We start from the raw sequence: 18,818 nt of genomic DNA on the forward strand, positions 1-18,818 counted from the left end.
CCTGTTTTTGTTTTAGTGGAAAACAATGATAATAGCAAACAGGAACTTTAATGGTACCTTAAGGGAACGTTTCCTCAGTGTTCCCTGAACGTTCCTGTTTCATGTAGAAAGCAGTGATCCTAGCTGTAGGATGACTGTTAAGTTGTTCCTCTACACCTGACTATCCTGCTGTATTCTTGTGTAATTAAATGTTCACCAGGTAGTAGTCAGTGTCCACCGCCGTGTGTGCTGCGGGCCTACTTGTTGTTGACATGATTACACGTCATGCAGGCCCGGAGAGTAGACGGTGACGGTGTTTAAAGGGCGCTTTGATTGTTTTTAACGGCTAAACGACGAGGCCGAGGCTCCGGTGCTCTGTTCAAAGGGCTCTTTCGTTTCAATAATCTTTCATCGTACGTGATTAGAGCTCGCGGCTGCTCTGACGTCAGCCAGATTGTCTGCGTTTAGGTGAGTCTCGCGCAGCCTCCTCTTCCTCTCGCGCCCCTCCCGCCTGCGCGAAAAGATACGATGAAACCGCTCGCTGTCATCATCATCATCACCATCACGAGCGCCGCCCTATAGAGAGAGAGAGAGAGCTCGAGACCCCCCCTCCCCACCTAACAACCCCAACCCCGCAGGCTCGAGCACAACGACCCCACCCCCCAACCCCCTCTGACTGAGGGGACGGAGCGAGACGCACACAGTCGCGGAGAGAGACGACCGATTCGGGATCCCGGCTCTGTTTTGCCCTCAATCCGGGCCTAATGCTGTAGCAGACAGCGCGGGAGGAGAGCGAGTGAGAGACAACGCACTGACCGAGAGTCGGCGAGGGACAGGGCGGACCGGGGAGACGACGGGATTGCTCATTCGCCTGGAAACATGGGATGTACACTGAGCGCCGAGGAGCGCGCCGCTCTGGACCGGAGCAAGGCCATCGAGAAAAACCTGAAGGAGGACGGGCTGGTCGCCGCCAAGGACGTCAAGCTGCTCCTGCTCGGTAAGAGAAGAGCCTCCCCAGCCGCGGGGCTGCTGCGTCTCGGCTCGGTGTACTTGTGGTGGGACTGCATGGGGCGGAGGTGCTCTCCGTGGTGCTGATTTCACTACCGGCTCTCACTCTGCCCTCCGTTCTTTACAGGCGGCGGAGAGTCCGGCAAAAGCACCATCGTCAAACAGATGAAGTAAGTGTCCCTTTTTTGGCTCATTTTGACCCTCTCAGGCACAGGCGGAGTGAAAGGCCCGAGATTGCGCCTCCCCTATCTGTGCTAAGGCAGGTTGAGCCGCCATGTTTCGAGAGGCCGTAGCCCCGGAGGAGTGCCGGTGACTCGAGCACCTCCTGCAGACCGACAGTGAGGCTGCGGAGGCCGCACCGGTGCGTCCCAGGGTGCTGTTCACCGCCTGGGTGCTGAAATGTAGTTAACGAGGGTTTTACTCGACTACAGGGAGTGTGCAACTGGGGATGTGTGGGTGTTTTTCCTCTGTGTGTGTGTGTGTGTGTGTGTGTGTGTGTGTGTGTGTGTGTGTGTGTGTGTGTGTGTGTGTGTGTGTGTGTGTGTGTGTGTGTGTGTGTGTGAATTACAGTGAGGTCACTACAGCTCCATTAGTGAATACCTCTGCTTTTAATCTTAATGGCTTTAAGTGCCCGATATCGCCGGGAGTACTTTGCCTATAAAGCGGATTTACGCAGAAATATGGCTTCTAAAACCGCATCTAAACCATCCCTGTCTAAGCCAAATCACTCTTTGATGTTTTAAATCACTTTTGTTGTTTCCTCTAAACCTCTTAGTTAAGTTTCTAGATGTTTCAGTGCGGAGAAGAAACGCTCCTTTGTATATTTCCTCCTGTGCAACATCTCACCCAGTGTTTGTGGGTATAGCACTGTGTGTCTCCTTCCTGCACTGCACTGACTGCACCCTCCCTGCATGCCCTGCTTCCTCCTCTTCCCTACACCTCATTACCCAGCCTGGTCTCTGGTTGCCCATAACTCACTCCTCTGCTCTGAACTCAAGACACTGGGCCAAAGAGTGTTTGCAAACACTTTCAGGGCTTGCTTGAGCCTAAGCCAGCAGCAGATGGATGGGTTTTGCTACACATTGTGGGTCATAAAGTGAAGGTGTTGAACATGTAGCATGCTCTGCTGTGATTTGTCTGCTGGTCATCATCCCATGCAGGTTAGTATGACCACTGAGAGTCTCCTTTCTGGTTTGCTCAATGAGAGTGAAACTACACCTGATGTAGTTTCACTGCATTGTAAAAGAGAGAGAGACTAAAAGGCCACACGCAATGTTGACATGAATAATTTTAACAGCCTGAAAATAGCCAGAAGACGTCACCCTACAGGGATGGAGGAGCTGTAATGATTTGCACAGTAATATGGATTATGTGAATAAACAAGGAGCAGCTTCATTGATAGGTGTTGTAGTACTAACCACTGTAGTCAGCTGCAGCTGCAGAAATGTCACTGATGTCTATTTTTATACTTTTCCAAATTCAGACTCTGTGATTGGCCAGCTAAGTTTTCATTATTAACGCATATAGCTAACGATTAACCCATTACATTTATCAGTTTAGTCATTATTTGAATCATTTTTAATGCAAAAACGTCACCAGTTCTGACTTTAGTCATCAATGATCCAGGAAATAATATCCAAATCAATAAATAATAACTATAATTATTAGTTCTAACCTTAACATCACATAAATATAAAATACTTATTCACTTATCGGCCCTAATTATAAGCATTTCGTAAGCACTGAATGCACAAAATATAAAACAAAAACCCATCCTTTTCGATAAGATGTTTTGTAGAGGTGGAAAAACATGCACCTTTTAGAACTGAAATGATCAGCACATTGATGGACAGAAGAACATTTTGATGACCAAATAACTATTATAGTTTGTTCTGTAGTTGTAGTATACGATAATGAATTGAAAAGTTGCCACTATTTCCCAATATTTATGGGCAAAGCGAATAATCATTACTTGCTTGTTGAATTGTTAAACGGCCTTTGCTGTGTGAAACAGCCCCTCTACTGCTTGTCCCTGAAGGTTAATGTTTTATTTTATAACATTTTTATGATGCCAGTGGTGATGCAGGCCAGAGGGCTGATCTCTGCAATAAAAACTTTGATTCATGATGTGAACAGATGAGATGAATATATAAAAACAATTATCCCTTATATGTTTTCCTCCATCATATGTCGATCAACGATCACAAAGGTGGATGGGAGAAGCTGCTTTGAAAGGTTTAATGTTGATTGCAGGTCAGTTTTCAGGTTATAGGTTCAGTCAGGGTGAGAATATGCTGATGGATAATTTAATGCTGAACAGATTATAAGGAATTTAACTGTGTCGAGTCCTGTGTAGTAGTGATTGATTAGTGCTCTGCCTGATTCCACTCCATCGCCTGGCATAAATTATTAATGGCTTAAATATCACATTACTGCCCAATTACAGATCACAGACTGAGACTGTGATCAATTTCTACTCCATTATATGCACACACACACACACACACACACACACACACACACACACACACACACACACACACACACACACACACACACACACACACACACACACACACACACACACACTTAAAGATGGATTTAGGATAGAGATGGTAGGAATAAAGGAGAGGACAATATGATTTATGTGTTTGATTTAATGCCAGAAAGACAGAAATCCCTTCCAACACACACACACACACACACACACACACACACACACACACACACACACACACACACACACACACACACACACACACACACACACACACACAGAAAAATCCAGAGCATGTGGAGCTTTTATTGTGAAAAGACATCTATTTAGGACCATATGGACGTGTGCGACTTTTTCTGTTTAGTCCAGGCTTGTGTTTCTCTGATAATGTCTCTGTACGCATGCAGGATTATCCATGAAGATGGCTTTTCTGGGGATGATGTGAAGCAGTATAAGCCTGTGGTCTACAGCAACACCATCCAGAGCTTGGCAGCCATTCTTCGAGCCATGGACTCACTGGGCATCGAGTTTGGAGACAAAGACCGAAAAGTTAGTCTTACCTTTACCTTTATTGCCAAAGCAGGTCTGTGTTGATATAAATCGCAGTGTCTGTTTGGGTCATGACGTCTAATTGATAGTAGTAAATCTGTTTCAAGAAATCAGTCCTGGAAATACCTGACTTTGTGGTTGGTTTGTAGTGTCCATTTAAAGAAATGATGTGTGTAATGATTTAGAATGATAAAAAAATGCCACAATACCACTTAAGCCAGATGAAAAACAATATGTACATATATTACATGTAATCTTGCTGCTCTTGCCCTGACCTTATGAAATGTGCTTGTCCAGGCTGATGCTAAGCTGGTTTGTGATGTGGTCAGTCGTATGGAGGACACAGAGCCGTACTCTGCAGAGCTCCTCACTGCTATGAAGCGCGTATGGGCCGATGCCGGGACTCAGGAGTGCTTCAACCGTGCCCGGGAATACCAGCTTAACGACTCTGCTCAATAGTGAGTAGAGCAAAGACTACAAAATGCCACGCTTTCAAAAAACACCATTCCTCTAATCCACATTCTTCCTTCTTGTTGTCTTCAGCTACCTGGACAGTTTAGACCGGATCGGGGCGGCGGACTACCAGCCCACAGAGCAGGACATCCTGAGAACCCGAGTGAAGACCACTGGCATCGTCGAAACCCACTTCACCTTCAAAAACCTCCATTTCAGGTAGCGAGTTGCTGCTGCTCAGAATGACTTGACCTCTCTAAGATTAGGTTCAGGGTCTGAACTGACATGTTATCACCTTTTTCTAGGCTGTTTGACGTGGGAGGGCAGAGGTCAGAGAGGAAGAAGTGGATCCACTGCTTTGAAGACGTAACAGCCATTATCTTCTGCGTCGCTCTGAGTGGATACGACCAAGTGCTCCATGAAGATGAAACAACTGTAAGTGTGTCTGAGTTGAATCAATGTGAATCCCACTGGTGCACAATTCATGGTTGAACTTATTCGATGAAGGAAAAACAAAACAAACTTAACATACGTAAAACCATATTTACTGATTAAGAAAGTGTCTAAACAGTTCCAAACTTTTAGAGTTTCTTTCACTACGTTTGCGATTTTTTTTCCCACAAGAGGGTTGTACCATCTGCACCACATCCTCTATCCTCAAAGTACGAACTAAACTGTAAAATCATTCATCTTTCATTATTCAATTAGTCTCTTCTTCTTCAGTATATATTGTGCACATATTTTATGTCGGCCAGTGCCTGAAGCTGGCATAACAGGAAAAATATTAATATCATAAAATGTTGATTTGTTGTCCATTGCTGATATTCAGTAAAAATAAAATCTTTGGAAGACAAACTTACGCAATCATAGTTGTTTCCTCTAGAAACCACATAAAACTGGGTGTTGTTGGCAAAAGGATTTATAGTTCGTATTACACTGGTGCTCCACTCCAGGCGCTCTCCTCACTGTAACACTAACCTCATTGTTTTGTTTACTCCTCCTGAAGAACCGCATGCATGAATCGCTCATGCTCTTCGACTCCATCTGTAACAACAAGTTCTTCATCGACACCTCCATCATCCTCTTCCTCAACAAGAAGGATCTGTTCGCTGAGAAGATCAAGAAGTCACCGCTGACGATCTGTTTTCCAGAATACACAGGTGAGTCTCGCGCCTTCCCTCCTCATCGGCTTCATAAACAAAATGACGAGTCTTTCATGCTCTCTGGTCTTTTCTCTGTTTCCTCCGTTTGTCTCCAGGTGCTAATACTTACGACGATGCTACTGCATATATTCAGGTTCAGTTTGAGAGTAAGAACCGCTCTCCCAACAAGGAGATCTACTGTCACCTGACCTGTGCCACAGACACAGGAAACATCCAGGTAGTGTTTGATGCCGTCACTGACATCATTATTGCAAACAACCTTAGAGGGTGTGGCTTATATTGAGGCCTGACCAAGCACAGAGGTTGTCATGGAGTGTATGAGGTGTTAATAATGATAATTTTGATGATACTTAAACACATAAATATGTAATTCTACACGTCCAAATGGACCCAAAGAGCTGCCGTCAGACACCACACTGGATTATTGCCATGATTTGTTCCCTTTCCTCTTATTTTAAGTATACAACCCCCCTTTTGTCTTTTAAAAATGTGTTTCTGAGCTGAATGTTTCACATTTTGTTGATGACTGTGTCAACAACCGGTAAGGTTAGAAGCACCAGGGGCTTATTCAGTGGGAGCCTCATTTTGCAAAACTCTGAGAACCCAGAAATGTAAACGCGGGGTGAGTATGGCGTCATTCTCAAACACAACGTGGAATATTGTCCTGTTCTTAGTGGCGCTTTATGTGCAGATCTCGAGGCATAAATATCTGTTCTGAATACAGCCTCTGGTGCTCCGTTTGAAGAGCTGCTGTGTGTAAGAAGGTGGAGATGATGTCGGGGAGGTGCTGTACTCGTGGCTGAGGGTCATGGATGGAAAGAAGGAGGCTATTTTAGCTTTCCTTCAGACCCACACATGACTGAGTAGCCTGCAGGTCTGTTCCACTCTCGGTCTTCTCTTTTACTCTAAAACATAATGAAAGAGAGGACTCTTCTGTTCAGAGTGGCTGCCCATCACCATTGGCCTCCTGTAGCGTGAGGAAATACCTATCAGCCAATAATATTTTAAAAAAAACATAAAAAAACCCAAAACATATCGGTGCCAACCATCTGAGAACGACAGATAGGGGAATAGGATCAGAAATCATAGCTCATACTATCAACTATATTATTTAACAGATATAACATTTTATTATCATCGAATGATTTATTTATTTAAGCCTCATGCCCTACATGCCTCCTCCTACCTCCTGAAATCCCGTGCCACATTTATTTCCTGAAACACTGGGGTGCATCGGTACCCGTCTACGGTTCAGAGGGTGGAAAGCAGCCCTCCAATGACATCTTGTTCTCTGTGTGGTGCTTGACCCTTCGATGTGAATCTGTGTAGAAATAGAAGACTGCACGAGGAGAACAATATCATTTGAGGCAGAATCTGTCTGGGGAGTCGAGGGTTTTTTTAAACCCTCTTCTCCCTCGATCAGTGAACAGGGAACCATTATCCCCTCCCTCCCATCTGTCACGTTTCTCTTTTCACAGAGGAAAAAGTACAGCTCTCCATTTTCACCTGTGCACCCTGAAATTCATCCTCCCGACCCTGTATACTCTTTACCTTTCACATATCAGCCCTCATATCCTATCTCCATTTCCACCTTAAAAAGCACCGTACTGTATATATATATTATGATTATACCAGATTTTTTTTTTACTGTGAATGTTTTTGTGCTGCACCCCCATCCTATTCAGTAGTTTATTGGTTGCTCTCATGTGGAATGTTTGTGCTGAGCCAATCGAATGTTGTGTTTACATTAAAGCCACACTTTTCCTAACTATTCCTGCGTCCGGGGTCTGAGTCTGATTGCGCTGGCGAGGTAAGGCGGCCGGTGACACGCTGTACGATCGCAGCGCTGTTCCCCTCCGCAAATGCTTTCACACACACTGACCTGCTTTAATCTGTGCAGAGAATTAAGGTTAGACCAGGAAATTAGGCTGAACATTATGAGAGTGGACCACTTTTAATGCTTCATTGCCTGGTGAACACAGCTTTGTATTTAGTATCACAAATACGTATAAAAGATTGGGAGCAGGTCTAGCATGGCAGTAGGGCAGCACTTGGTGAAATGTGGCGGATGGCCGGGATCAGAGGCGTTGCACAGCAGCTCTCAATTTATTAGGTTAAAAGTGTCCCATCATCACAGACAAGGAGCTATTCATATATTGAATGACTAGGCTGGATCAGCTGTCTGACCTGCTTCTGTCTGTTTAATGGGTACGATGTTCATTACTGCTCTGTTTCACTGACAGCCACAAAGCTCCACTCCTCAGTCCCAGTGTGTCCTCGTTTCTCACAGCCAGTTACAGGTTAAAAGGTTGGAACTCCCGCGGCAATGCAATTACAGACTTACACTTTTAATTAAACATTTCATATTCTCACAGTTTACAGTTAATTAACATGAAATCATTCCACCATTCCTGCCAGTCACCCACAAAACCCAAGTCTCTAAATGCTCCGCTGACAGAGTTTGACATCTACCAGGTGTGGAGCAGAAATTTCCTGGAATGGCAATCAGCATCTTTGTCTCTGTCCTGCCCACATCCGTTCACAGAAACATGGATGAAGTCTGGATTGAGTTTGTTGGTGGAAAACATCACAAGGTGGGTACTGCATGACAGTCACTGATTACCAGCGCACCGATTCTTCAGTTACAGTCGTAACCTCTTGATATCTTCACTTCTGAAGTCGATTCGCAGCGCTAGAACCTGACGTACCTCTGCTGGGGTCAGCCGCCATGTCAAGGGGCCCGAATTAGGACCCCAGTAGTCCAAGATCTCAGTTACCTGCAGGACAAATAGGTAACAGACTAAGTGTCTAATGTGTAGTTAGTGTTAACTGTCAGCCTCTATAGACCAGTCGGCCGCTTTTAACTGCTGTACTTGGTCGGAGTGATGCCAGTTTAATTAAAGCAGCTACCCAACTTGAATATTTTTCTTCTGAAAATATTCTCAGAAAATGTCACAAAGGTCAGAATGAAGCTGTCATTTACTTTTCAGACTGTTCCTCTTAAAGACAGAATTAGGTTTCTTTAAAGAAACTCTAAAAATATTTGGTGATGACACTAATAGATCACCATCATGTCTTAAAATGTTCTCCAAATGTTGCATTGGCAATATCCTTCTTTCGTAAATAATAATATATTATGAAGTAACATTGTGGGCATGTTTTATAGAAGAACTTCCTATAATGTCATCTGTTAAACCCCCCAAAACATCCTCAGAATATTAGAGGAAAAATGTTCTGTCTTCGTTAACATGTCACATTGGCAGAAATATTTTATCATCTTGACCAAAAATATTCAAAAAGTTGGTTTGAGAAAGTTCTAACACAATCTGTGGCCTCAGGATGGCAACATCCTGAAAACATCTTCTGAATGTTGCAGTTAAAAATTACATTTTATAACCTTTAACCTTGTGGAAACATTGTTGACAGCATTCACTATACATTAGATTAAAATGTTTTTTGTTTTTTTTTTGTTTTAAAAAAAAAAAAAAAAAAAAAACCATTAGGGGAACTTGTAGGTAATGTTTGCTCATGGTGTGGGACCATTACATGCTAGCTGGGTAGGAGTTAAACATGACAGATAGATGCAGTGCAGTAAAAAGTAAAATATTTCCAACTGAGAATCAGTGGAGTAGAATTTATAAAGTAGCGTGTTATGGAAACATTATTATATAAGAAACCTCAATAAAAATATGTCAAAATTGTACTTGAGCACAAACACAGCAATAAATATATGGTCTGTTGTGTGGGACTAGATGCTGATATCCCTTCTTGCATACATGAGACAGTAGGTGCCCTCCTTCCTCAGTGTTTCGCTGATAGGCCCACGACTCCTCCAGAGACGTAGTTACAATGCACCACTGGTGTAAACCCCCATAAATATTATAGTAAACTGTTCAAAGATGTGCATTCTGTGTGTAGAACAATGTGAATTACCCGCTCCAGGTTGAGGATGGTGGCCATCTGTGTGAGACGAGCAAACTTATCCCTGATGGTCCAGGTGGTGACAGTGGTGAGATACGCCACGAGAGACCGGAGCTCTTTATCGAACTGCAGCCCGCCAAGCTACAGCAAAGGGATCAGCATGATGAAAAACAAACACACCTGTGCATATATTATGCACTCACTAATATTTTCTTCTTGTGCTTGTGTCTTAGGATTGTATGTTGCATAATCAGAATGAAAACGCTGCTCAAAGGAGGAAAATGCTAACAGGCCAGAGGGAGTCATCCTCTCCTACAGGCCTTCATTAATAAATCACTGCTTGAGGCTTTTCTTCATGTGTGTCAGTGATGTGGTGCAGCGGGAGTTTGCTGCCACCTTGTGGCTGAGCTCAGCTCCTCACCCTGCTGAACGAGCATTTCAGGACCGTCTTCTCCATTTCAATAGATATCAAGCTGGTCATCAGGCTGGTCAGTGTGTCGTAGATGACGGGAGAGAGGGCCATCTGGTGAGGCAGAGGAGTAAAGATTAGAAAACAGAAAAAGGTCAAAATAGTAAGGAAGAGTGCAAAGTCAATAAGCAAAGTCATAGCTTGAAAAGGTTAAAATACCTTAAACTCTGCCATGAGCTGCTCCAAGTTAACGATGAGCTGCTGCACCCAGGGGTCGTTGGCTTCGTAGTCATTAAACTCCTCCTGTGAGGAACGGCAACAGTTACAGCAACATGCTTCATGACCTCTGATTAGCATCTTTGCAGAAATGTGAGGCCTTTACCTCTTCGATATTATGTGAGATGGACAGGAAGCTGCTGATCCACGGTTTCACCTGAGGCTTAATGGCTGTTGTGTTTAACTCAGTCAGACCCTCCTGTGAAATTAAAATTTTACTCATTGGACACTGTCAGTCATAGAAGCCAATGGATGGCGAGAAACAACCTGCCTCAGGACAATCATGCTAAAAAATCTAAATCAGAACTCTTTGATTGTCTTTTTCTCTACCTACTCAGCAGCTAGAAGCTCCACCTCAAAAACACAGGTTTATTAGAGAGACTTTACTAAAGCTGGTTTGTGCATCAAACACATAAGAAATTCTCCTCCACTGGTGTGTTGTGCTAACAATGGTTCCCTATTGTGAGGCTCCTAGTCTAATTGTACAAATATCCAACTACCAGCTGACGACCAAAAATCAGTGTGTCCGTTTGAGTGTGTGTCCAACCTGTAAGAGATCCTTGAACTTTGTGGATGTGCTGACAAGGTCGGACAAACAGCTTTCAATCTTGGCTTGTTCACCAGAACCAACCCCTTGACTGAACAACTTGGAACAATCATTCTGCAAGGGGGAAAAAAACTCAGTTTTCAAGCAGTGGAGCAAACAAGTAACGTGTTCATAGGTAGAGAGAGCTACAGCACAGACGTGAAACTTACCTCTAGGTTCCTCTTTAAAGTTGTGATATTCTCACTGCACACCTCAACATTATTCAGAGTCACCTGAGGTAAACAAAAAACAGTGTGACTGAAAGACTCTTACGCCCACAATTGTTCAGTATGATTTAGTCCTAGACTGTCTTACCTTAATAAAATAATACCCCCAAGACCAAGTATTTTGGCTTCTAAAGTTCAACTGGTAGCTATAAACCTTCAGTGTTTCTACTACTGGAGAAATGTTGAAGTCGTGATTCTTTCAGCAAAAAGCCACTTTAAAAACTGAAATGCAACTCATCTCTTAGATTCTAGGAGCTTATTAATGCATTTAACCCCTAAACCCTCTCAACCCCCAAACCCACCAGCAGTCTTAAGTCATGTTGTCTTTACAAAATCACTAAAAAAAAAAATACACCATTTTATCGGGGCTAAAAACAGTAACAACAAAGAAAATCATTGGATTTTGAGCTCTGGTAGGGAAAATTAATACGTTCCTTCAAAATCACTCAATCTTTGTGTCATTTAAAAATCTGCCAAAAATAAACCCTCTGCACCAACCAGATTCTGTAATAGACAAAAAATGTTGGACTCCTCCCTTCATGGCTTTCAACTTTTTGACTGAACTGCTGGCTGTGATTACACAGAGCATTTCTGGGGCAAGTAAAAAACAAATTAATAATGTAAGTGAGCTATAAATAGAATGTACATCCACCATTTTTTTTACCCAGTATTAGTAACACCTGAGAGCTTTGGACAAATGCTGGACATGCTGAGTCCAGATTTTTTACATTTTTGTAAAATAAGTGATCAAAGAAATTTGACATTCTTTTTGTCATTTCTTTGTGATTACTGACATTATATCTTTGTTGTTCTGTACAAAAGCCATTTCTGAGTTCCTCTACTTCTAGCCATGGTTGTGCTGTTTCCACAGAGGAACAGGACTTTGTACTCTCACAGTGATTATAAATCTGACAGGAGCAAAAAATGCCCAAAACCTGCTTGGAATTCAGAGGGTTAAATTACTGCTCATCTCTTTCTAAACAAGAAAAGCACTCAGAGTACAGTATTCCACCAGGGCAGCTCAGTCTTTGTACCATTTCTGACGGATGAAATCTTTAATAAAAAATGACCTTGCGCTGAGCACAGGCGTGTGTCATGCATGTGTACGTTACGTACGGATACCGAATCGCGTGACCTAAATATGTGGTGGGTGGCGGAAATTGATGGGACTCGGAAACACCCCCACAATTTAATCAATTGTTCCTGGTGGATTCGTAGTAGGATCGCGATCGTGTGATCGTCAGCAGGCAGCGGACGAAGCATTCAGTTGTCATAGTTACAGTGACACCGTGCTGCTAAATCTCACAATGACACAGAAATCTTTAACAAATCCGTGGATCCAGACTATAAGCCGCATCACTGCCAAAATCTAATGAGGTGGTCCTTTTGTCATTTCTGACCTTCCCCAGAAAATTTCATCCAAGTCCGTTTTTGAGTAATGCTGCACACAGAAAGACCGATTCACAGACTACACGTTCCCTGGCAAGGTAGTGACTTAGAGAGAAAACACAAGTTTTTTAGGGTTTTTTTTGGGCCTTTTTGGCTTCATTAGATAGGTACAGTGTAAGAGGCAGACAGGAGAGTAGGGAGAAAAGTGAGGGGAAAACATGCAGAAAAGAGCCGTGAGCGGGAATCAAACCCAGGCCACTGTCGGGGACTAGCCCCTGTTCATGGGTCGCCGCTCAACCAGTTGAGCTATACAGGGGCCCAGTTTTTAGTTTTTTTCATAATTTCTCAGATACTGTCTGAGAGCGAGGCTGGGATGTGTGTTTGTCTATTCATCTCACCAGAAATGCAGCCTTGGCGTTTTCAGTGCTCTCGATGCCCAGCGTGTTGAACTTGCCCTGCTGTAAACTGCTCTGCATCAGACTGACCGCACTGCTGACGCCACGCTGGATGTCCTGAAGCGTCGTAGCTGGGAAGCCCTGCCGCAGCTTATTATACAGCACCTCCCTGACAGGTGAAAAGAGACCAAGACACAAAGGCATTAGATGTGAAATAATGATTTTTTAAAATAATACTGAAAATACATGAGCTGGAGAGAGAAAGCACCTGAAGTCTGACTCCAGTACGGAGTTAGCGTGGTTGATCATGGCACAGAGGCAGTCGATGCTGGAGCTTGATAAAGCTCTACTGATGCACTTCTTCACAATGTAGAAACAGTCATCCACCATGCTGCTGGTTAGCTGGCCCTTTTCATACGTATCCATAGTAACCGCCTGGGGGCATATTAAATCATTAAGCATCCCAACACAATAACATCTTAGCTTTCTTAAACGTTTAACACCTGGAGTTTTTACATTACAGTGACATATATAGTACTTTCATGTGTTGTCAGATTTTGCATTTGATCAACTGCATGCACAGATATTGACATTTTTGTCTTTTTTCCACGTATTGTTTTTCCTTTCTAAAACCCGGTGCCGACATTACCTACAGGTGTGGTGCATAGGCTTGGCGAGCTCACTTCCATCTAAATCTACACCCCCAGAGTTAATTCCATCTTCAATCTTGTAGCCTCGAGACACGAAATGTTTCGCTAAATAAAGTGACAGCACAATTTTAACAGCTCCCTGTACAGGAACTGTAAAGGATTTATGCAACTTTTCACATAAACCTTAGTAAAATCCACGCCTGAACAGATTTAGATTCGTAAAATCAATGAAATTTCCCTTTAATGTTTATCTGCGGTCACTAATTAAACACCCAAAAACTCCTTTTTGAAAGTTCTATATTAAGAAAAATGCCATATGGACATGCTATCAAGATAGAATACTTGATTTTCACTGTGGACAGTCTTTACTTAGTCTGTCAAATAAACAACAGTAAACCATAGACTTAATACTTTATGATACTAACCTTGTTGACGGACTCCCTCATGTAGTATTCTTCCATTGGAATATAGTAGCCTATCAGCTCCTGCATCGTTCGGCTCAGCAAACAGTGTTTCAGGAGCTTTTCTACATTCTGCTGATGCTCTGGAAGTTCAAAAATGTAAGAAGAAAAACACATTTTAATCAATCAGACATCTAAAACAGGCTTCTCTGGATGTAAAATAAAGACATTCACATAAAACCACCTTGTGTGATGCTCTGAGCGTCTCCAACTTCAAAGTCGGCCACCATACGGCGACGCAAAAAGCGCAGGTAGAGCTCCGCCCTCGCATTCATCAGCGTAACTTCTGTCAGTACAGGGTCCAGCTCCCTGTTTGTGTGAAGACAGGTGTGCACGTAAACACCACAGACACAAACATGACAGGAAATGCAGCATGTCGCTCAGAAAAACACACACACCTCGGCTCGATCCGCTCTCCTGGGACACTCTTCATCATGCTGCTCTGGACAATCTGAAACTAAACAACAGATTCGAGGTCACAGCAGGTGCAGAAATGCAGTGAAAACAAACATCCGATGCAGCTCAGATATAATGAACACCTTGTTGTGGTATCCTCTCTGCTGGATGAACTTGTCGACAATTTTCTGGGCCTGACGGTCACACTCCTGCTGTAGGTGAGTGATGAGTGTGTACAGATGGCCTGGACCGTAGTACGTCTCTACTATCGGCTGATGAGTCTCAACAACTCGGGCGATACCTGCAAACATGCACCAGCACATCAGCAGAGTCGAGAAATACGTAAAGGAGAATGGGGATTTGCACAGATTGTTTTCTCACCTTCCAGCAGCAGTGTCAGAGTGTCTGCAAAAATCAACAGAGCTCTCTTCTCGCCCAGATCTCCTCCTGTCGCTAAAACCAGGTTCTCCTCAGCCTTGGAGGCAAGCTGTGAGTGAGCGTGAAAGATTCAGAGGCAAGAAATTCCTGATAAGATGTGACCAAAATCATAACGACACACTGTAACATATCTCACTAAAAGGCAAAGATTGCTGAGAATGAACTAAAATTACAAGCCTGATGGGATTTATATATTTTAAACCCTAAAAAGATGTTTTACATAAGAAAATATGAAAATGTGTAACTCAACTGAGGTTGCACTATTCTCTAAATCTCTTACTTTACTGTTTAGTGTATAAAGATTTCTGGATTCAGATTCAACATTCAAACTTGATTAAAAAAAACATTAAAACAACTGAGGCATATAGATCACTTTAATTCAAGTGATTTGTAAAAAAAATTATCGGAAAATTCCTCACAACCTGATTTTCCACTGAGTTGAATCGATTTTAAATTCAGCTACATTGTAATTGAGGCCTCCATACCTCAGTGAATGACGTTTATGTAAGGGTTGGATGAACAATATGGTGTGGAAACCAGACATAGAAGCAAACAAAACCCAAAAAATAACCAAAATCATAATTTTAGTTTCGACCATCAGCTGCAATCTCAGACAAATTACAGCTGACAACCCTCTCACAAACAGCTCTTCCCTTTACAACACTTCTTCTGCTACTGACCTGACTGCAGAGATAATGACCGAAGCGGGCGAGACCCTGCTGGTGGAGGCCCAGCAGAGGGAAGATCTTGAAAAACCTGTCCACCTGCGCGAGGTCGACTGCTGCTACAGCTTCATCGAGCTTCTCGGCAACAATGACCTTCAGCTTCTGTTCTGCCTCCTGCAGCATGACCAGACTGGCATCCACAGCGCTGCCTGTACAGACACATTAGTGCTGTTAAAGAGTCTGTCTAGTGACGGCAAAACATCCACAAGTCTTCAGCTGCTATATTCTGCTTACTTACAGTGAAAATGTATGAAAAACTGCACATTTTTTGGTAATAAAAGATCTATTAGTCGATCACAGCGGTGTGCAAAATGACCAAAAGGTTGGCAGCTTTTTCAGTTGACTGAATTCACTCATTTCTGTAGGTCAATGTAAAACACTGGATGTTGTAGTCCATCTTTACTCTACTGTTAGAGATTTAGAGGCGTCATACTTTCTTCTCCCTGCCTGCTCAGTTCAATCACCGACTGGTCCAGAGAAAGATATCGATGGATGTGAGCAGCAGCCTGTTCATAATCTTCGTTGTGCAGAGCCGTTTGCACACCATCAGTGCAGAACTTCAGATCGAGGATGTCATCAGTCCGCTGGATGACGTTATACAGCCTTGTCTGCAAGAAAGAAGATGAGACATATAATCAGAAATCGAAGTATGAGAATTAAATCAAAACCTGCATTACACACTCTGAGCAACAAAGGAAAACAAAATGTTTTACAAAGAGGACATGTTGCAGTAATACAAGTGTCAGGACGCATGTTATCAATATTTATATGAACCCACAAACAGTAAACAAGTGAGTTAATGTGGATTAATCACATTATGACAGAGCAAAACTGATCCTGCAACAGTGATAGAGGTAATTAGTGTGTGTATGCACCTTTGCCAGGTCCAGCTGTCTGACTTTACGGCTGACGTTTTCCGCCAGGCTGCAGGTGAAAGTGATCATTCCTGACAGCTGACTGGCATCTCCTCCAATCAACTGTAGATTGGGTCTGTAGAGCAAAAAGAGCCCATTTTGCAACACAGACTATTATTTTAACATCTTACAGCTGATTGTGAAACTATACTGATCTGTGCAAGCTGTACCCCATCCTCTGCAGCGCCAGCATCTTTGTGTGAATGCTGCCCTCCTGCCCCACCAGTCTGTCCAGCTCAGCTTCCACTTCTGTCTGCAATGACGGAGAAAATGCATTTTATTTTGATTTTAATACAGTAAATCCCACACTTGTTAAAAAATCAAAACATACAGCTGCAGAACTAATCCGATAGGTACCATATAAATTTAGAACTCCTACATGCATGTAGATGTCTGATAAGAAGGTAGAGATGTGTCTCTTACTATATAATATGACACAAAAATAGTTTAACAGATTGTAGAGTGATGTGATTACACTTACTGTATAAACAGCATCAGTATCACTGTTTCATCATGTAGCAATTATCATTTTGCACTGCTGTGTTTATATATTCCTTTCTAGCTTGTAAATATCTGTATATATTGTGTTACATTAATTTGTATTACTACTTGTATTTCCATGTTCTTCTTCCTATAGTTTATTTTTATTATTCTCTTTCCATATTCTTAGAGTAACACCAACAGCTGAGACCAAATTCCTTGTATGCTGTGTATGTACTTGGCCATTAAAGCTGATTCTGATAAACAGGGCCATTATAGACATTGTTAGGCCATAGTGACACTTTCAAGTGGGAACGTGGGCTTAATGATTGAAAATAATTTTAAGGAAATAATACATGATTTGGGGATCAGTTATAATAATAACAACAATAATAATACTACTACTACTACTACTAATAATAATAATAATAATGATAATGGTGTTGTTATTGTTGTTATTACTATTATTATAAATATTAATGGTAATAACAACAATAATAAACCCTGTGAAAAAAACGCATAATATTTATGTACATCCAGTAATTATCCTATTGTTTGTGTATCCATTAATTTGCAGCTATGCTTTTAAAGCTTTTAAAGTCACAAATAAAATGCTGGTGCATAGGTTTTGCTAAATCTGAAGTACATAATATGCAAGAAAATATGCTTTAAGTAAAATAAAAAATAATAATAATTGGAATTTATTTTAAAAAACCTTAACTGTTTGTTGTCTCAACAATTTCCTCAACAGTGTTGTGTTAAATAGTTTTAAATGACTAATAAAATGACAGGCTCGTTAAACAAACATTTGTGTTTCAGATAATTCCAACATTACACGAGCAATATGGATTTAATTGATTACTATCTCAGAGTGCGACTGAATAAACTGACCAACATAAATGAAATTAATTAAGACATTTGGGTGTTTGTTTGGTCAAATGTCTCCTCACTGAAAATAGCGCAAAAGAGTATTTATATGTAAACATGATTTAAATACCAAATTATTCTGGTTAACGTGTTATTTACACAGGTAAAACTCTTCCGTCTGCCTGTTTTATGTTAATTTATCCGTAACTTATTACAGTGAACGTCTCTCTGCTCTGTTTTGACGCAGCAGCATCGCGGAAGTTTACGTGGAAAACAGCGACTTGCACGAGCGGACAAACCGCCGGTACGAACCTCCTCGGCGCAGAGCTGCTGGTAAACTCTCTCCAGGTCCTCCAGCTCCGTCAGCCCAGAAATGGTCTCCATACTGACGGAGGACAAGGAGCCGGAGTCGCATCTTCTAGCTGCCACGGATCCGCCGTCAGCCATTTTCCGCCACCGGAACAGGACTCAGGAGGAGCCGAGATCCGGGACAGGTTGAGTCCTGGGCATCGTCTGCCAGGCAGAGCTTCAACTGCGGATAATGCGGATACACTCAGATTAAACTTGTGAGCTTGTCCGTAACATTATGAATTCATAAAATAAACTTCCTACATTATTGCATTTGTGGTTGGTGGCGTAAACTCATCACAAAAACCGCTCTTATGCTCTGCCTGAGAAGTCTAACTCTGAGATACATAACCCAAATACTACGCATGCGCATGTAGCTTCTTGACCAACGGATACCTCAGATGGACAAACAAGTGAAGGCCGCTTTAGCGATAACAGCCTGTGTTTGACAGTGGAGGCAGGATGTGAAGGGAAAGTTAATGCACCAAACTGACCTGTTTGATATTTGTTGTGCGCCAGTAGTACATGTTCTGTCACTCTTCTGTCATCTATAAATTGCACTCAAATAATTTTATTTGTGGGAGGGAATCAAAAGAAGTGGTATTGAGGTGTGTCAGTGTAACATTTTTACAGTCCAAAAAAACCCTGTCTTTTTTCCATATACATAGACAAACACCTTTTATTTTT

General features: G+C 42.3%; 2 protein-coding genes across 3 annotated transcripts; one reads left to right on the forward strand and one right to left on the reverse strand.

Moving 5' to 3' along the window:
- Positions 1-599: 599 nt before the first annotated feature.
- On the forward strand, positions 600-7,420 carry LOC111571167 (guanine nucleotide-binding protein G(o) subunit alpha-like). The gene is made up of 8 exons (XM_023274247.3): positions 600-976; positions 1,115-1,157; positions 3,892-4,033; positions 4,331-4,491; positions 4,577-4,705; positions 4,792-4,921; positions 5,493-5,646; positions 5,745-7,420. The coding sequence occupies exons 1-8, from the start codon at positions 859-861 to the stop codon at positions 5,930-5,932; spliced, it is 1,065 nt and encodes a 354-aa protein (XP_023130015.1). The 5' UTR covers positions 600-858; the 3' UTR covers positions 5,933-7,420.
- Positions 7,421-7,736: 316 nt separating this feature from the next.
- cog4 (component of oligomeric golgi complex 4) lies at positions 7,737-18,552 on the reverse strand. 2 transcript variants are annotated; one of them, XM_023274248.3, is made up of 20 exons: positions 18,396-18,520; positions 18,096-18,315; positions 16,607-16,689; positions 16,398-16,512; positions 15,956-16,130; positions 15,478-15,671; positions 14,741-14,846; positions 14,503-14,660; positions 14,362-14,420; positions 14,148-14,272; positions 13,928-14,046; positions 13,121-13,287; positions 12,856-13,021; positions 11,012-11,074; positions 10,803-10,916; positions 10,362-10,454; positions 10,199-10,282; positions 9,992-10,093; positions 9,583-9,711; positions 7,737-8,426 (listed from the first exon to the last, which is right to left on the reverse strand). In XM_023274248.3, the coding sequence occupies exons 2-20, from the start codon at positions 18,228-18,230 to the stop codon at positions 8,292-8,294; spliced, it is 2,322 nt and encodes a 773-aa protein (XP_023130016.1). In that variant the 5' UTR covers positions 18,231-18,315; positions 18,396-18,520; the 3' UTR covers positions 7,737-8,291. The 2 variants fall into 2 exon arrangements, with proteins under 2 accessions (XP_023130016.1, XP_054866616.1); XM_055010641.1 differs by having other exon boundaries at positions 18,096-18,552.
- Between the last annotated feature and the right edge of the window lie 266 nt (positions 18,553-18,818).

This window comes from Amphiprion ocellaris, chromosome 1 (assembly GCF_022539595.1).
Source record: "Amphiprion ocellaris isolate individual 3 ecotype Okinawa chromosome 1, ASM2253959v1, whole genome shotgun sequence".
NCBI classification, from domain to species: Eukaryota; Metazoa; Chordata; class Actinopteri; family Pomacentridae; genus Amphiprion; species Amphiprion ocellaris.

Coding starts and splice junctions, on each gene's coding strand:
- LOC111571167 (XM_023274247.3), top strand. CDS start 859: ATGGGATGTACACTGAGCGCCGAGGAGCGCGCCGCTCTGGACCGGAGC. Junction 4,706..4,791: donor TTCAAAAACCTCCATTTCAG/GTAGCGAGTTGC, acceptor ACCTTTTTCTAG/GCTGTTTGACGTGGGAGGGC. Junction 5,647..5,744: donor CTGTTTTCCAGAATACACAG/GTGAGTCTCGCG, acceptor GTTTGTCTCCAG/GTGCTAATACTTACGACGAT.
- cog4 (XM_055010641.1), bottom strand. CDS start 18,230: ATGGCTGACGGCGGATCCGTGGCAGCTAGAAGATGCGACTCCGGCTCC. Junction 14,421..14,502: donor AGAGAGGATACCACAACAAG/GTGTTCATTATA, acceptor TCTGTTGTTTAG/TTTCAGATTGTCCAGAGCAG. Junction 10,283..10,361: donor TCTCACATAATATCGAAGAG/GTAAAGGCCTCA, acceptor CGTTCCTCACAG/GAGGAGTTTAATGACTACGA.